The 18,848-nt window shown below is 39.0% G+C and overlaps 1 protein-coding gene across 1 annotated transcript in view; it reads left to right on the top strand.

Annotated features, from left to right (window-relative positions):
• Nucleotides 1–686: 686 nt before the first annotated feature.
• The window catches only part of LOC104164735 (receptor-type tyrosine-protein phosphatase O-like), a gene marked incomplete at its 3' end in the record, with an annotated part of 29,653 nt that continues 11,491 nt past the window's right edge, over nt 687–18,848 (top strand). Inside the window, exons 1-6 of the mRNA XM_009704168.1 lie at nt 687–954; nt 9,563–9,721; nt 11,705–11,857; nt 13,479–13,925; nt 14,927–15,088; nt 17,799–17,998. Coding sequence (XP_009702470.1) covers nt 915–954; nt 9,563–9,721; nt 11,705–11,857; nt 13,479–13,925; nt 14,927–15,088; nt 17,799–17,998 — 1,161 coding nt within the window. The remainder of the gene's footprint in view (nt 955–9,562; nt 9,722–11,704; nt 11,858–13,478; nt 13,926–14,926; nt 15,089–17,798; nt 17,999–18,848) is intronic.

Raw genomic sequence — 18,848 nt, 5'->3', positions numbered from 1 at the left:
CTTTCTCTCTACTACTAATAAAAGAAATATTGAAAATCAAATGGTGTAGCTTAGGAAATGAAAAGTGCCAACCAAAGCCATGGGTATAGTGCTGAGGGCTGCTTATCACCTGGTACTTGCTGGAACAGGCGTATTTGGAAAAGCTTAGTCAGTGCCAAAAATTATTTTTCAGTTGCAGGCTTTCAGAATATATTGCATTGACGAATATATGATGCTGTTTATGCGAGATAAAGGAGTCTTGATTTAATCATCTCTTTTTGGGGATTTAAATGACTTATGCTTTATGGCTTTATTGGAAATCTTCTTGCCCCTGATACCCTTTTTAATCTCATCCTTCTTCTGCTCTACTCCACCTTCCATCAGGAAAGAACGGCGGAGGCTTTGTTCCTTGGGATGTAAGGGATAGAGTAGCCAGAGCATCAGAAAGCACACAGCAGGAACCAGTCTCTGCTGCAGAGACACTGGCCTGATAATCAGATGCCTGTGGACTTTGGCTGACTGTGAATTGTATTCTGAAATAATTGCTATGGTTTGACATTAACTCTCTTGCAGAATATGAAACATAACTTTATCACAAATATAACAGTATATATGAACAGTATCCTATGAATACCAAGAGAAATAGGTAAAAGTGAAACAATAGATTTCACTTCAGCAAAGTCTTTATTCTTGTCTTGTAGAATGCAGAACCTTTCCAAGTTACTGTCCGAGAAGACAATTGTATCATTGTCTCCCTGGAAGCATCTGATGTGGTGAGCTCATCCTCTGTATATGTTGTGAAGATAGCTGGAGAATCCAAGAACTACTTTTTCCAGTTTGAAGAATTCAATAGCACTTTACCTGCCCCTGTGGTTTTTAATGCCAAATACCATGGCCTATATTACATAGTAACTCTGTTGGTAGTGAACTCAAATATGGTTTCCAAGTCAGCAAGATCAATCACTGTGTTAACCAGTAAGTAATACCTTATTCTTTTTTTCTTCTATTTCTTCTCTTTGTGTGTGTTTTTTTTTCCCCAAAAGTACTTGTGGGGAAGGTTGGGTGGGTTTTTTTTTTTGTTTTCAGTAGGTGCTCCTTGTGTGTAGGATGAATCCCTGTGAAAGAACAGTAGGGAAGATGTGTTGAGAAGGCTTGTGAGTCAAAATTCACAAGGTCTGGGCAAGAAGAAAGGGACAGCTGTGGGTTTCTCCTGGCTGATCATTCCTGAACACTGACTGGCGAGGTTTAACATGCTGAAATAAGTGTGATGGATGAACCTCCTTCCAGATGTTCATCCTAAACCTTTTGAACCAGGAGTTCCAAAAATCTAGTAAAAGGCATAAAAATTGTTGACTGACATTTCAGTGTAAGCACTCCTGTTACTCGGTGAGGTATATTCTGTTTTAAATGCTGTAACAATGTTCTTTGCTAATATATTGAAGCAGTACTAAACTTGGAAAGCAGATAGTAGTCACCAAAACTGCGCATTTCTGCCAGTACAGCTGAATATTTTTGTGATGGAGACCATATTTGTAGTAGTTTGTCTCTTACTACCTCCAGGTGCATTGATCCTGGGGGAGAGGTGTGATTTTGTTCACTCAGTCATCATGCAAAACACAACAGATTTCTGTGTGATTCCTTTTTCCTGCTGTATTTCTGGCTCTGCTGTTGCTCTAGAACTGTTTCCATGTGCCAACCTGAAAACAATTTGTGGAATATAAAATGATTTCTTCATCTGGAAGACAGATTCAAGAAAAGACAGACAAAAAAATTATTTGAATACAGCAAAACCAATTTCCAGCTTTTCCTTTTTTTTTTTTTTGCTAAATGGCACCTTGGAATCTATGAAGGGTTTTAGTTGGCTTGCAGATGAGGAATGGTTATGATTTTGTGTACTTACATTATTCTGTCAATGAAGAAAAACCATCCTACTGTAATAATGTTCAAAACATATTACAGTAGCCTCATATGTTACCAAGTGAGGTGCTTGAAACCTAATCAGATTTTGCATCATCTATATGTTCTTCAGCCTTCCCTTGTGTGCTGAAGTTGTGCCCTGATGAGGACGACCATGAAGGGTCCAGCGGGAAAAGTATCATGTTGTTGGGTAATGCAAGTCTTTCATAAGGCATGGGTGCCAGAACATCTATGTGTAGTGAACAATTTAAGGGTTGATAGGCAGTCTGAATTTCCATTTCTTTGACTGCTTTAACCTTGCAGACAAAGTAATAATTCTAATCCAATTTGCTATTTTATGATTTGTTTGTTTTCTTAAAAGAAAATAATGGAAGCATGAGCTTTCATATACAACTGAAAAAAGACCTCACTATGCATTTCCAGTGGATTTTGAATGCTGCCCTTGCAGTTGTGCAGCAAGGCTCACTGATGTTTGATTTCCAGATCCCACGAGGGTCACTAGTAGCAGGGGAAGGTGTGATCCAGGATGGCAGATGGAGCACATGCTCCTGTGCAGGGAATCTCTGAAGGAAGAAGGGAGCCAGTGTCACTCAACCCATCAAAGACAGAATTCCCATTTGTGGCTCAGGGAGTTTTTTTAAGGGCGTGAGGCTGACAGCTTCAAGGGACATTTCCTACATCACTCTCCCTCCTCCAAGGCTTGACGGTGCCCTTTGTGATGGAACAGAGCCCATCCCTTTTCACCACCTGTCTTATGCGGGTGTGCTGGCAGCATCTCAGGGTTTCGTGCTGTGACCTCTGCTGCTCACCCAGACCTTCGAAGGACCAGTGATTTTGGCAGTCGGCCAGCGCTGCTTGGGGAACTCATGTAACAAAAAGGGAACAGTGAATTTCACAGGTTTTGTCTCAACAGGAAGACAACCAGGTTCATGGAAAAGAAAGAGCATCCCTGCAGGCAGCGTTGAAGGATGTTGTACCGGGCCCTAAAAGTATGCCGTAAATTGTGAGCTTCACAAAGGAAAGGACCCAATCTCCTTCCTAGTATTTTCTGTCAGATGGAGTGATGAGTGCTAGCGCTCATGTAGCAGCCTCAGCTTCTAACATAGCTCATCTTTTGGAACACAAGGCTGCAGAAATGAAAGTAAATTTGGAATGAAAAGACAGTGTGGCAGGCTGGGATATTTAAGGTGTATTTCAGTACAGTGCTTTTGAGAAGAGAGCTCATTTAGTGACCACTGGCCTCTCCTACAAAACTGTGTGAGGTGATAGTTGGTTTTCCTTTTCTTTATTTATTTTTCCTTTTATTGGTATTGTCCACTGCCTGTTTTACATCATTTTCTGACTATTAATTAACTTGATTTTTTTGGCAGACAATAATTAAGATAGATTCGTATTTTTCTTCATGCCATATGCTCTCTCTGCCTGTTTAACATTCTTTGTTTATTTTAATCATTCAAAGATATATAACTATCTAATTTATTCCATCTATATCTTACACATGAAAAAGTAGCACTTTGCAACTAGCTTCCAGAACCAAATTAATTCCTTTCCTAATTTCATGGGTATCAGGAGAGCTTTACCAGTGGCAGATTGGACCATTCATTAGGCTGCCACAAAATAAATAAACCAAGATAGCCAGTGATGCCAATGTGGTTATTCCCAAGGCTGTACTTTGATATTTCACAATAATTTTCTGGGATCTCCTGATGTCTGCAAAGGAGTCCGTGCAGGGAGATGCAGTCTTTCAACTTGCCCGTATGCTGGAGATCTGGGTTTCACACAGAGCAGTGTGTATCCAAATTGTGCATGTCAAAACAAGAGCAAGGTCCTTGAAAGAGATTGCCTACTTAGAAATTCAGTGAGAGTCATGAAAGACCTCTGCTTTCCAATGGTATATCTTGATGACATTTCCTTTCTCTTATTCACATCCCTCAGTGATGTGCTGCTTCTCAGCATATTGGCAAGAAAAAGGTATGTCTTCATAGGTTGAAACTTCATCCCATTTAAGTCAGAGAAGACTTTTGCTTTACCCCTCAAAGGTTTATGTCCAGAAAAAAAAATTCCTCAAGAGAAAGATGATTTAATATTTGTTAATATGTATTTCATAATTATGTATGCATATATCATTATATATGCATATATCATTATATATGTGTATAAAAATATATGTGTATAAATACATATAAATCTATGTGTGCATAAATATGTACATATAAAATATTTTAACATTATATAAATATACATATATGCATGTGTGTATGCTGCCATTTGAAGCTTCCATTGTTAATTTGGGCCTTCTCTACAAGACAGAACAGTTAATTTTTGCTTGTCTGATTGGAACCATTTCAGGGCTTTCTTATGTTAATCAAAACACCACAAACTATAGAGTTTCCTTGTTTAGGTTCTGTAGTTCAGATTGTTGTAATGCAAAGTATGAGCTATTTGTTGCATATTTCTTCTCAGAGCCCAAGCGTTTTGTCAGCTTGAGCACAGCCCACATCCTTGCATTGCTTCCTAAGCTGGGATGTTAGAAGGATGAAATGAACAGGGTGCATTCAACTCTTAGATAGGAAACCTATAAAATAGAATTTGAGCACAAAATAGCACTGTTTCTTCTGATTCTGTAGCAAATCTGTGTTCAGCAACTTGGGCTCAGTACTTCACTGAAGGAGAAAAACTGAAACCCTGACCACTTATTATTAAAGATCCCTGTGATGGTTTTCACAAGAAGAGGTATGTGTATCTCACTGTCCTGGCCAGATTCCTGTCAGTGCAAGTGTGTTGTGCCTGTCAAAATGACCTTCCTTCTGGTTTTCAGTCTGGACAAAGTTAGAAGTAGTTCTGGTATCTAACACAATTATTTCAAGCCTGCTTTCTTCTACTCTTGGAGATTTGGCTTTTCAACAGGAGTGAAGCAGCTCCTGAATTTATATAATTAATTTAGCGTTTTTGCAACATTTGAAAGAAAGTTCTACGGTATTACTAATTGTTTTTGAAGTAGTTTATGACAGAAATAAAGAGCACGTATGTAAAAGCAGTGACTGAAATTCTCACTCATCCTCCATTTTCCCAGCTTGAAGCCTTGTTTTATTCTTCCAAGGATGACTCATACTCATATACGTTTTGGTTTTTTTCAAATTCACTGTCAATTTTTCTTTTTGTCGTGAAGGAAAAAATATTTGTACATTTGAAGGAATGGGGAAAGCAGTACATTACAAAAGCTATTGTATGCTGTAGGAAGAGTGTATCTCTGCTGGGAATTGGGGAAATCAGGATATCAGGATCTCTGAGGGTAATTAAGAGCAACTCTGCCTGACTTCTATTTTAGCTTATGATTAGGAGTTTTGAGTGGTAAATGTCTCATTGTTTCAAAAGCTGATGATTCCTTACATAAATGACTGTAAAATATATTCCCTTTAGGGAGAGTTCTGCCTCTGTGTCTTCTGCAAAAAATATTCTCCTCAAGAGACCAATGAGCCTGCTCCCTGGGACTCTGATTTCTCCAGCTCTCAGAAAGTAATTGGCATTAGACCTAGTTAATGCTCAGTTGTCATTGTGCCAGATGCTGCAGGAAGTGATTCAGCAGGTCAAATCCTTTCCTCTGGCTCTTTAATGGAAGAGTTGGAGTACGAGCTTCCTATTTTTTTTTTTTTTTCCAATGAAATGTAAAACTTAAGCCCTTCATGGTTTTCTTTCTTGAAGGATGACATGACACATCTTTAAAAAGGCTGGCTAGCCATGGGAGCCCTAATTGTTAAATGTAACTAAGGAGAACATCTAGGTGCATTAGTGCTTGGCTTTCACCAGCGAACAAATCATGTTATCCCTTTTTTAAGGTGAAAAAACCCTCCATCAGAATCAAAGAAACAAAACAAACGGCAACCATACAATTTCCTGTTACAATTTCCATTGGGAGGCTGATCTAAAATATTGTCCTAAATCTGTTCAAGAACAGATATGCCTTTGTTCTTGTGACAACATTATTTTTTAGTTTGTGGCATCTTTTTATTTGTCATCTTATGTGGACATCTAGAAATTGCAGTGAATACCATCATTGTTCAGATACTACTTTCACTTACATTCCCCTTTCATAAGCAATAGCACATAGTAACTCTATTACCTATCATAAACTTGAGCATTATGTTCCTAAAGTATTAAACAGCAGCTTTTAAATCTCAAAAATGGTTGCTTTTTAGCAAGAGATAAAACGATCGCTAAAGTTTATAGCATAATGGAAGCTTTACCCTGGCTGTGACTTACTCCCAGTACCTATATAGATGCATAAATAGTGTCATCCTAGGGAGAAAATGACATAATTCACAACTTCTTCATGTGAATAAAGGGAAGTACCCATGGGAGTTAAGTCGCTCCATTAATGAGGCTTCTTTTTTATAAAAGTCACAATATGAAGGTAAATCATGATTAATTTGGATTTGAGTGTGAGAAGCAAGAGAGTTGATCTCAGTCCCATTTCAACCACCCACATGTAACACTACATCTAACCTACCACAGTAATTGATCATTAATTCAATCTGTAGAGTGACCTGATCTACAAGTATTAAAACCAAATTGATTTGGACTGGAATATGGTACTTATTTTCAATGTATTTTTTTTTCTCCTGAATTGCAAATATTAATGTGTCTGGCACAAATAGAATGCATTAATGGAGGACTGAGCATCCAGAATTTTTCAGGGCATTTGAGGAAGAGGTTAGCCACATTTATTATGCTATCTTGATGTTTGTATAATGCAAGCTATGTGCTAAATGCAAAATGCTGTAGAGTCCAGGAGAAACACAGAACTTAAGTTTCCTATAAACAGATATAATGGGAAAGCAGTTGCTGTAGGAGCAGCAGATTCTGAGACAGTAAGAAAAAAGCCAAATTTAGGTCTTGATCCTGCAAGCTTGTCTATGTGCGTCTAATATAATCTGCAAGTCTAAAAATAAAGAGGTTGTACATGAAGAAGTGCCTTAAACATGCTATTAGAGGGACACTGAAATCCTCTAAGTCCCTTCCATAATATGACTTCAGACATCAATGTAGTGCAGGGCGTTTACAAAGCTCTAAATTTTCTGAAGTATTATGCTACACTTTATTTAGGCTATTTCTTGAGAACCACTGAAATCTGTGAAAAGTTGGATCCTAAATACTGAAAACTGTAAAATTAAGACCAGACTGTTTATGCTCTGAATTATATAGATAGTGAAGAGTGACATTTGACATATTCTTTAAGTTTAATAACCCTAGGAGCAGTTAGTAAGTGAAAAACAGAGCATGATTTTTATCTGCTGAGTGTCCTTTTAATTTCACAGTGTGCAAATAGCTTTTGATGTGAAGATTTGGTGCCAAAGGAAGTAAGATAATGGAAGAATCTTTAAATTGCATTATATCACTCATGCTACTCTGCTAACATCAGCCATGAGCAATGAAAGGATAGTGAGCGGAAGATAACAAGAAGAGAGAGAGTCTGTGGTGATTACCGCTTAATTCAATTATTAGTTAATTAAATCAAAGCATCAGGAGGAAAAATCATTTGGATTAAAAATGAATATAACTTACATCCTTTATTTGATCTGTTGTAGGAAGGAATAAATGGGGTAGTTTAATCACTGACATAAGAAAGTTTCAGTAATTCTTTCAGAAATAAGGAGACCTCAGATGTGAATGAGATAGCAGAATAAAGCCCAGGGCAGACCCGCTAACATGAAAGATGACTGCATGTAAACGTTGTGCTATTTAGAGAATGTTATTGACATTTAAACTACTATTGTGTGCTATGTGAGCTGCGATATGAACCCTCTGGTCATGTGGATAGTCAGATCAACTATTTCTTTCAGAATAAGTGATGGGAAAAGCCTCAGCAGAAAGAAGAGGGTAGGCTTTGTTTCCCATGATCTGCTTTACTTTTATTTATTTCTAGGCTATCACAAATTGTCAGCAAAATTTTCACAGATCCCATCACTTCATCTGTGAGATTGAGAGTTTCTATTTGTAGAGTGGTTAACATACAAATATACTCATATTTACCCAATGAAGTTAATGAAGGATCTTTGCCATGAGAAATAGTTTAACAATCCCACACCGTTGCATTCCCATGCTCTGACAAAAATGACAACACGACTTCTTAAGACTTGGGGAAGGATTCTGTTTGCATTTGTGGCTTTTGTTCTTAGCTATGGTTTTTCTTCTCCACTTCTTCATGACATCTGGAAACTTAGTACTGTGGTAAAAATACTGTGCTGGTAATTGGGATTTGATTTTTACTTCCACTACAGTCTTACTTTTCCATCTTTGATTAACCTATTCCACCTTCCATGGGATAATTCCACTTTTGAAACTGATACTGGTCTTCCCTTTCATCTGCTCTTTCTCTTGCCCATTGTGACTGTATGCTTTTTGGGGAAAAATATTTTATTAGTTTTTCTCTAGGCCCTAATGCAGCAGAACTTTGAACTCAAATGTGTCCTCTAAAGCCGTGCTAATTAACAGCTTGAATTTTTCAGTCTGTTCCCTACAGTGTGCAGGAACTAAATCAACACGATAATACTTATGAGGATGTAGGCATAATTACTGAGGGTGTTGTGCATTAACTATCTCTATTAAAATGTGTTAGTATGACAATTTTCAACTAACACAATAACCTTATTTTGATTATCTGCTTAGCCCTCTTAACCAATGTGTAGTTGGGTTGCTATCATTTTTTTCTTGCTGAGGAGAACATGAAGCAAAAGGATAATTATTTTTTGTGTGGGTGGATAAAGGAGACTGAATAAAACTACGACTTTCTTATTGTTAGCAATAATGCAGACTCCCAGCTGCAGTGAACTGACACAGCTTTCCTTAGCTGGTGGAACTACGCTGATCTAGATGCCACATCACAGGACACGGGATACTTTTCTTCCTTTTTGTAGCCCACCTGGCTCAGAGTTCAGAGCACTAGATGGGCACTTCCTCACTTACCTCCTTTCTGTGCACGAGCCTCCCCTGTGCCCTCCAGTAAACCACTTTACTTCTCTGTACCTCAAGGTATTCATCTGTAAAATAATGGTAATAGTACTGGTATATTTTTTAGAAGTTTGTGGATAAATACATTGAAAACGATGGCCTCAGATATGGTAGGGATGAGGACTGTGTAATTACCCATGAAGTAAACAAATGAATACATATCAAACTAGAAAATCTTCATTTAGTTAGCTTCCTTTGGCCGTTGCAGTGATAAGCTTCTCAGCTAATCTTAAAAGTTCACATTTCTGCCAAAGTTATGAGCAATTTCAAGTGTTCTGTTGGTTTTGTCTGGGCACTTTTACATGATTGGCAAGCATTAAAGACGAAAATCTTTCTGGGGTGATGACTATGAGTGCTTAAATAATAACGGCTATTTCAACCTTGGTTTTTATGGCAAATAAGGAAGTTCTTCTGTTAAAGTGTAAGCGTCAAGAACATAAATTGTTTTGTGGGGGACCACACAAATCCTGGCTTTGACAACGTCCCAAGTAGCTTTGCCCAAGACCTCTGTGAAGCCCCAAGTATCACCTGGTAGAGTGCCTGTGCCATACCTGGCAAAACCATTTGTTTCACTGGTGTTGTGTATGTTTGAAGAACTTGGTTTGCCTATTAATCTGCTCCTTTCTTCCTTTTTTCCTTTTCTTTGCACATCCTTTAGAACCCCTTCCTGTGAGCAGTGTTTCTATCTATGATTACAAACCATCTCCAGAAACAGGAGTGTTGTTTGAAATTCAGTACCCAGAGAAGTACAATGTTTTTACCAGGGTAAATATAAGCTATTGGGAAGGAAAAGACTACCGAACAATGCTGTACAAAGGTAGGAGGAAACTATTCTGCTAAAACGTAATGCTAACTCTGCTGGAAACATTTTAAAAAGTGGTCTTAGGTGTGGTTTTGACATGTATTGATTATAATGATTTATGTTTCTGGTAATGTGTCTGTTATTATATAATAACTTTTCTATCATGAAGTAAGAGATGGGTCTTCAAATTGAGCTGGTGGTTCACTTTGCATTTAAACCTGCTTCCCATCCTAGTTCTAGTGATGCTTCCTTTCTTTTGGATTTTAGAGGAAGACTGGATGGTCTGGATTTTTTTAATCTGTTCTGGAATCAACCTGGGAAGGGCTACCCAATTTCTGGTACTTCCAAATAAGCATGTAGAGCTTCCACCATTTTTTTTATCTTCCTTGCTGCTGTATAATCCAAAACAAAAGGAAAAGGGAGAGAAACCCCAAACTCACTAGGAAGGACAGAGACACATTTTTGCTTTCTAGTTATGCTTGTTGAAATCCCTGGATGACATTCTGTGTCACTTGAAAGCATTAAAAAAGTTCCCAATCTCTTCCCTCTGGCCAAGATTTTGTCTTTGATGAATAGCTGGTGGGAGAGCTCTGGGATGCCCCGGAGATGGGAAACCCGTTCAGTGTATCTGGTTCCTGCTGCAGGGATTTAAACCTGGTAGTTCTGTATCACCATACAGTGACACAGTCCTAATAGTATGCTATGCTGTATAGTACTGTATATTACTGTAGCATTCAGTATTGTCCCTGAGCTAATAAACCCTGCTGCGTATTATAAATTTCCATTTTCTTAAAATAATCTAATCAACGGCAATCAATCTAACAATCTAGACAGTCTAAACAGTTTGAACAACCAATCTAACCATCTAAACAATCTAACAAGAGCAAATTCTGCTTTCTTTTTTGTTTGTTTATAACTGAACTCCCTTTTACCCTGCACTATAGATAAAGCATAGCATCTCAGAGATGTAAATGGGACTGTCCAATGGAAAGCATCCTAAGAGGTGAGAAAGGTACCTGCTAACTCCATAGGCCCTGAAACCCCAGTGGTTTAACTTTCCATACTGGCAGTAAAATGCCTTTAAGCAATCTAGTAGATGCTGGATTGAATTTTAGGCACTGAACTAAGGCTCCCAAAGTAGAAGTCTGGTCACTGTAAGCTCTCTCTAAAGTCAGCAGAGGGAGATATGCACCTCCAGAAGGAGGTCAGAAAATTTTGGAGTCTCTTTGCTTCAATACAGAGTGGGGCTAGAAATCACATTTTCAACGCTGTGAAGTGCCAGAAATTAGGAAGGGTGATTCTGGATCATAGTACAAAATACAAGTGACCTCTTTCCAGAGAGCAAAAGGGATACCAGCAGTAATTTTTGTCTTCTACAGCTAATATATGGTTCCAGGAGCTGTAATGCTGCACCTGCAGCTGCTGATAAATAGATAAATAAAAAAGTCAACCTGAATTAAGAGATTCGCTAATCAACTTGCACACTCCTTCCAATAGCCAAATAGCCCTAAGCAACTTCTCTTCAACCCACACGTGTACTGATGGTGGATGTGAGCTCAGCTCTCAGTACGGCGGCTTGCACTCAGTTGCATGGTGGATGACCCTTTGAGCACCTAACTTGAATGTTATGGCTCAGTCAGCAAAAGACCAAGGAGGCTTTCGTGTGCAGCAGTTAAAAGGTCTGCAGAAACTGTCAGATGCTCTCTGAGATATTCAGTGGCACGCGGAACAGGTTGCCTGTGAAAAGTAGTTCATATTTCTTGTGTTGGGCTTCTTTTTTTTTTCTTTTTTTTTTTTTTTTTGATAGCAAAGTGACTTTGACAGCCAGGAAAAATGCTGGCAAACTGAATTACTAGAATTTCATGTCTCAGACCAGGCTGAGCAATGTTTAAACATCTGAAACGCTGCCAGTTCAGCATGTGCAGTTGCGTTATCAGAAAGTGAACATTTGATGCATTTTCCTCTGTTTTTCCTTTCTTCTTTTTAAACCTTCTGCAGATTTCTTTAAAGGTAAAACAGTTTTCAATCACTGGCTACCAGGTATATGCTACAGTAACATCACATTTCAGTTGGTATCAGAAGCAACCTTCAACAAAAGCACGCTAGTGGAATACAGCGGGGTCCAGCATGAGCCCAAACAGCACAGAACAGGTGAAGAAAATTATTACGTACCATTTGCTCCAAGTCTGCATGGCTGCTTTCCTTTCTGCTGTGGAGAGGGGATTGATCCCATAGAGAAGGAGGGTCTGTGTGGGAGCAGTCCTGGGAGCTGCTCCTGGCCAGGAGCGTGGGAGGAGGATGCTGCTGCTAGTACATAGGGTTATGTCTACAATACAGTGCAAAGGGAAATTTACATGAGTGTTTCTGTTATAGAGCTTGCTTCTTAGAAAGTAAATATGGCTTCACATGAGATACCCTAGGGCTGTGCTAGGAATTAATTTTTAAGCCACAGGAATAGCCACACTAAGCGTACTATTGATCTATCTATATTGGTCTGTCTCCTTGGGCAGTGAATCAGAGCTAAACTGTTGGAGAAGGCCTTCCTCGTTGTGCAGTCTTCTGTCACGGAGAACAATGTCATAGTTGACCCACTTGGTGGCCAGTTTATGCCCTGAAGCTTGAACTTTTAATTTCCAAGATAGTAATGTTGCAAAGGCTGAAAATGGCATTTGTTCAAGACCCAGAACTAATTTAATTTGGTCCTGGGACAGTGCCCAAAACTTTTCTGTTAATCTGTTGGACCACAGACATTTTCCAGGGTCCAAAGTGGAGTGAACCAGTGGTAAAATCAAAAGGTCAAATCTTCGGTTGAATACACTGATGTTGGTCCATTGCCTTGGACAGAGCAAAGCCAACTGATGCCAGCCGAGTTCTGTTCTGAGGATCCTAAATATAGTTATTGAGATTTTGAACCATAAGAATGCAACCAACAGGATCGCATTTCTCTTTCCTGCTGCCCTCCCATCCTTCATTCTTTGCAGAAACTGCAACAAAGCTGTAGTGTCTGGTTTTCTGTTAGTGGCCATGGCTGGGACAGGGGAGGTGAACAAATTAGTGTATTGTAAGGTGCCAGCTTAAAAAGTGCCAGTCAAAATTGGTTGCAGAGGCTACTTGCACTTATCATGTGTAAGGGCAGACAGTGAGGCTGACAAAATGCTGTGTTTTCACCTCTTGGCATAAGTTGAAGTAACATTTTGCGTGCCAGAATCTTGTCTTTTGAAGACCCAAATCTTAAGATCAAGCTTTCACAAGTATTAAAATTTAAACTGATGTTTAATGCTTGTGAAAAGGTGGCTACTAAAAGCACATGAAAAGCCCTACAGCAACATGAAGATCATACTTTTAAAATACAAGCTATGCCATATATTAGTTTTGCATATGTTTTTCAATTCATTTCTACAGAAATATTTTTTTCCATGATCAAGATCTTTCTGGAAGACATAATAAAATAAATGAAAACCCACTCTTACAAATTCACACTCGAGTATCCTTTCTGCTGTAATAGCACTGAAATCTGATTTACTGTGACTTCACATCTACTTTTCTTCCTGGTATTCTTGAATCGTGATTCTTCTGTGAATTTACACTCATCTTGATCTCACTAGAATCACTTCTGCTATAAGTATATGTAAGAGAAAGGAGAATTTTAATAAGAACAAAATATCCCTATATGCAATGTTTTTCTGCAAACAGTATTTCTCTGGGGAATTAACACATGGTAAAGGTGCACAGAACATACCTATTAAAAGACTAACCCTTGCTTCTCTTTTAGTTCCTTACCCACCTCAAAACATTTCTGTTCAGATTGTACCAATCAACAGAGGCAACTGGGAAGAGCACAGTGGGAATTTTGCAGAAGAATCATTCATGGGACCACAAGAAATCATAAGGAAAGAAAAAGTTAGCCATTTTTCTGACAATCCGCCTGAAATTCCAGCAGCGAACATATCTGCAGCTTGGCCGGTCTACCGCTATAATAGCACTGAGTACGAAACCACATCACAGCCATACTGGTGGTCTAATGAAGCTGAGTCATCAGAGGGTGAAGAGGAGTTTGTCAATGCAGTTTCCAGCGATTATGAAGCCAATGATGTCAACATATCTGGAAAACTCACACCAGAGCCCCCTTCCTTCCTTCCTGTACAAATGGTGCTGACCTGGTTACCACCAAAGCCACCTACTGCATTTGATGGCTTCCATATCAATATTGAAAGGGAAGGTAAAACAAAGCGTTATAGCCTTTTCATACCTCTTTTCTGTGATTCCATTGGTGGGTTGTCTCCTCTACAAATTATTAATTAGCTAGTACTGTGCTTCAGAGGGCTTTGCTAGATCTCCTGTATTTCTTAAGAAGTTTCTTGCATTGAATAGCGTCTGGTTCTGGCTGGGTGTCATAAAAGTAAGGGAGGAGGGCTAAATTGCAGTTTGCAGTTCTCTCTTTTGTTAAACAAGATTTATACTGTTGTACATATTGCCGCACTGTTTACACTGCAGTTATTGTAAATCAGTTCCAGTATCAGAGAAAAGAGAAGTGAGCTGGTAGAAATTTGAGACAAAGAAGGTATGCTATACCATGTAGTTCTGTCTGCCACTGAGAAAGGTTCTCAGTGGGACCTCGACTGGAAGGGGCATACAGAAAAGATAGTCTAAATTCAGATTAACAGTTGTCTCAGAGGACAGCTACCAAACATATTCCTTAGGCCACAAGGAGGCTGTGGTGGAGAACGGGGAGACTTTTCAAGTGATGAAGCTACAAGAAAATCACCATGTTGCTTAAAGAGTTTCTGTTTTAAAATCTGTTTTCTCCAAATTAATTTTATTTCCTGACAAGGAGTTTTCATAAGCCTTCCCACATTGAGAGCAAATACTTTTTTTTGCAGAATAAGAATGCAATAGATAGAAAATTGGAAGCTCCTTTCCTTCCGTGCCATGCTGTTTTTCACTTGCACGGTCATGGCAACTCTATTTTATCATCCCTTCTACAGAATGAAAATTTGGCCTGGGTTTATTGTTCCTCTACACCTATACTGCAACCTTAGTCATTAATTACTTTTGTGCTGATGACAAGGAATAAAACTACCTACATAAATCTAGTCCTTTTGGATACCTTTTAATCCCACAGCAGAAACAGTATTAGCATTTCTGATATAAATCATTTTCTCAGTGGCTTAAGCCTTTCAAATCTCAATTAATCCACGCTTTTTTACCCCCCTGATTTAGAGAACTCCACGGAATTTTTGACAGTAAGTGAGGACACTCACAAATTTGTTGCTGAATTGAAAGAACCAGGAAAATATAAATTGTCTGTAACAACATTTAGCTCCTCTGGCTCTTGTGAAGTTCGGGGAAGTCAATCAGCAAAAACGCTTAGCTTTTACATCAGTAAGTATCTCAACTAATCTATCTTTTTCTCCCAGGCCAATATAACTTTCATGTACAGAGTTTGACCGCTGTGGCAGATACGGCATCTGCTGCAGAATCAGAAGAGTCTGGTCTTCTGGAATTCGCTGTGCCAAAGAAGGAAATGTAGTGCAAATATGTTATATATTATACCCTGCCTGGATGGGCCTTCATTGTGCTGTCTTGGCAGAGCTAAGAACTGAAAGCAGGTGATGTATTTGATAGAGTCATTGCCCAGTGTTCAGAAGTAGCTCACTGAAACAGGTTCCCCTCTTGCATCTTTTGAAGAGAGGATTTAATTCCAAGAATTAAGTCGGTGGTTATAGAGATTCTTGAAAATACTTAACTTTCTTACTCCTGGAGGCTGTACATACTGGGTTAGGGATGAAGGGCATGTCAGGCTGCGAGTGTGGGAATTGCACAATTAAACACTGAACTCTAAAATTGCGTGGTCTCTGAGAGAACACAGGGCAAATTACAGTAGATGAAATAGTTCAGCCTGAAAAATTCAGAGGATAAAAAGTAATTTATTATTTCCCTGTAGAATCCCAGGGTTTCTTAACTGAAGATTTAGTAAAAGGCAAAGTAATAATACAGTACTGTGTAAACTAATATCATCACTGACAATTGGATCAGAAAGTGAGACAGGTGTTGGTGAATTCAGATTATCCTTCTGATGGCTGTGGTCACCTTCGTACCTTTTTCTATGAAAGGAAATAGATATAGCCTACAAAATGCCCATACGATGAGAACAGGAGAATATTTGCAGCACTACACAATTTTGTGTGTGGGAGGATAGTGTCTCCCCTCAATCATGAATACTGCAACAGGACATGGTAGCTAAGGCTGGCAGAAATATTCAGATTAAAAGGAAATGTACTCAAGTAGTGAAGTACATTACTAATAAAAATTGTGTCTTTAGAAGCTCATAACATTTACAAATGCTAACTATTTAGGCTTAAACTCATCATAATACTTGACTGCATGTAACTGAATTCCACTATTGCTCCTATGTTTGTAACAACTGTATTAGTGAAAGAAACAGTACTTGGAAAACAAAGAGAAAAGAGGAAACAGCACATGAGAGAAAGAGTCTCTGCTGCGTAATTTCACTGTCTTCTGGTTTTCTTTAGGAATAATTGTTAGACAGCTTCATTATATAGAAAGCATTGAAGTATATATAAGCATGAAGGTATATTAAATAAATTATGTAGCACTGCTATTAGTACCAAATGTTATTGCATTTTATAAGGTGTGACTTGTTTCCATTAAGCAATATGCAGTACAGTATTCTCCATGAAGTCTCCTAACTGGGGACAGAGACCTGAGAGAAATGAGAAAATGTTCATCCAAAGTATAGGTGTATGGATTGCTAGATTAAGGATGAACTTGAATCTCATTGGGTATAAAGTATTAAGATGTTACGGGACTGTAACGAATATTTTCATTTTACGTGTAACACATGAGAACATTTGGGGGTTTGGGTTTTGTCTGTTATTTTTGCAGGTTTTTAGAACCAGATGAGGATTCTTGGCAGCTGTCTTACTCTGTCAAATGCAAGATCCTTCATATTTTAGATAGATTTTATATGTATTTCTGGTAGTATGCCAAATCTGAGATACACACAAGTACTCTTAAGGTGAAATTGCTTTTCCATTCCTCTGATCAAGTAGGCTTTTTGTGTGGGGACTACAACTTTAGGCCATAACATGAGGTAGCTCAGTTCCCTTAATGTCGATGCTGAAACAATTTCTGAATAGTAAAAGCTACACATAGATCCACTGGCTGCAGAGATTAATCTAATGATCAGATTCCTCTTTTTAGCTGAGTAGGTGTGGGTCTGCTATCATGAATAAAATTTGCTCATAGCTTCAGCCTTATTTTATCCTTGTAGCACTCAGTGAATCATCCTGTCAAATTACTAGCTTGTAGTACACAACATTTGTGTTGCACCCAGATAGCAGTATGGATTGCCGAATCTTATAGGCTGATTTTATACCAAATTCTTGCTCTGACTTTTGTATTATTTTCTCAATAAATGTGAAGTACCATTAGAATTGCATGGAGGAACAAATGTCAAGGAGAGTGCTGTTACAAGTGTCACTTAAAAGTGACAAGAAAAGCTAACGATTTTAATGAAATCTGAAATTTTGACTAAGTCTAGCTGAAGTTATTTTCCAAATTGTTATCTACATTTGAACCTGTGTTCTCTACTAAGTGCTTCCAAAAGTCTGATGGAGAGCAAGATTCTTCACTGTCGTAACGTCTGTGAACTTGATTTTTACGCTTCAAGGCTGTAGTATACTTGGAGGCAAAAAAAATTGTGTGCTTATCCTTTAATGTTTGTCAATGTTCTGTACATTATTGGATGTCACTGCTTTTAAACATTCCCTTGGAGCAAATCTGATATTGCTGGGTGGTTTCTGGTAAGCAATAGAGAACACTGCCATCTGAATTTTCCAACAGTGACATTTCCGTTGCCATCTGCTCTGCTACAGGTGAAACAGCACCAGCCACAGACTGTTTCCCAAGGGCTGCCATCTTCACTGCCTGAGGGCTGTGGAGATGGACAACCGTCAGTCCAACCTCTTTCACCAGTGGTAAATAATCCTGTGAAAGAAGGATGTTTTAACATAGGTGCCTCCAATGCATAGAGTGGCTTGCTCACATATGCTTTTGGGACATGTTCCAGGCCCCACAGGTGAATGGATAGAAGAACTCACTGAAAAGCCCCAGCATGTGACCGTGACAGTGCTAAGCTCCACTACTGCCCTGACATCCTGGACAGCATCGCAAGAGAGCGGCGGCAACAGCACCATTGTGTCTGTGGTCTCCCTGACCTGTCCAAAACAAAAGGAAAGTCAAAGGCTTGAAAAACACTACTGCACTGAGGTAAGGGGCAGAAGCTGGAGCCTTTTCGAATAGAGGAAAAAATTGCTAATCATCCTGCTCTTTGCGATCATTGTGCCCAAGGGCCCTGTCAGGCTCAGGGCTGCAGAGCACAGCGGTAGGTGCTCCCTTCTGCAGTCTAAAGGGACATGGCTGATGCCAAGTGGAGGAGAGAGCACAACATTCAGGAATTAAAGTGTGCAGTAAACCATAGTAGTGTTAAAATTGTATTTCTGTTGAAATGGCTTTGGCCAATCCTTTGTTCAAACTTGGGAGTTATGCTGTACCCTTTGAGACTTTTTTGTGGCAGTAGGCAAAGTGGTGCCATATCATAATAACACTCAGACATATGCTATAATCTATTTGTATTAAGCAAAGTGCTCACATGCATGATTATGGTCAAACTAGCATAAATTCTTTCTTAGATATCCTACATATGAATACAGAACCTGACTCTGAACTTTCTGGAAGTTTAGAGGTGATCAGAAGTCATTTCTTTTTATCCATAAAAAAAGATGTCAGCACTGGGAAGTAAACAGTAGTTCAGACCACTTGTGATTTGGATCGACAACAGTTCTTTAGGTCTGCCATATGGGACATGTCTATAATGATCAAGAATCCTGAATCCCAAAATATGGCAGTTTTCTCTTACTTGAAACGCTCAGTGAGTGCAACCCCACAGCTATGATGGATCAGTGGCATGTGGCTTCAGTGAGAAAGAGGTTTTAGCCCGCATCTCAGTTACCTTGCTAAGCTGCTGATAAGGCCATTTTCTGAGCAGTGCCACAACTTCTGTCTGGCTCCCTAAACGCGTGTGATGGAGGAGTCAGCCAAGGACTGCAGTGCTGCCCTG

This window comes from Cariama cristata, unplaced genomic scaffold (genome assembly GCF_000690535.1).
Source record: "Cariama cristata isolate BGI_N322 unplaced genomic scaffold, ASM69053v1 scaffold737, whole genome shotgun sequence".
Classification (NCBI taxonomy): Eukaryota; Metazoa; Chordata; class Aves; order Cariamiformes; family Cariamidae; genus Cariama; species Cariama cristata.
The sequence above is the reverse complement of the archived record's forward strand: the minus strand, read 5'-3'. Positions and strand labels throughout refer to the sequence as shown.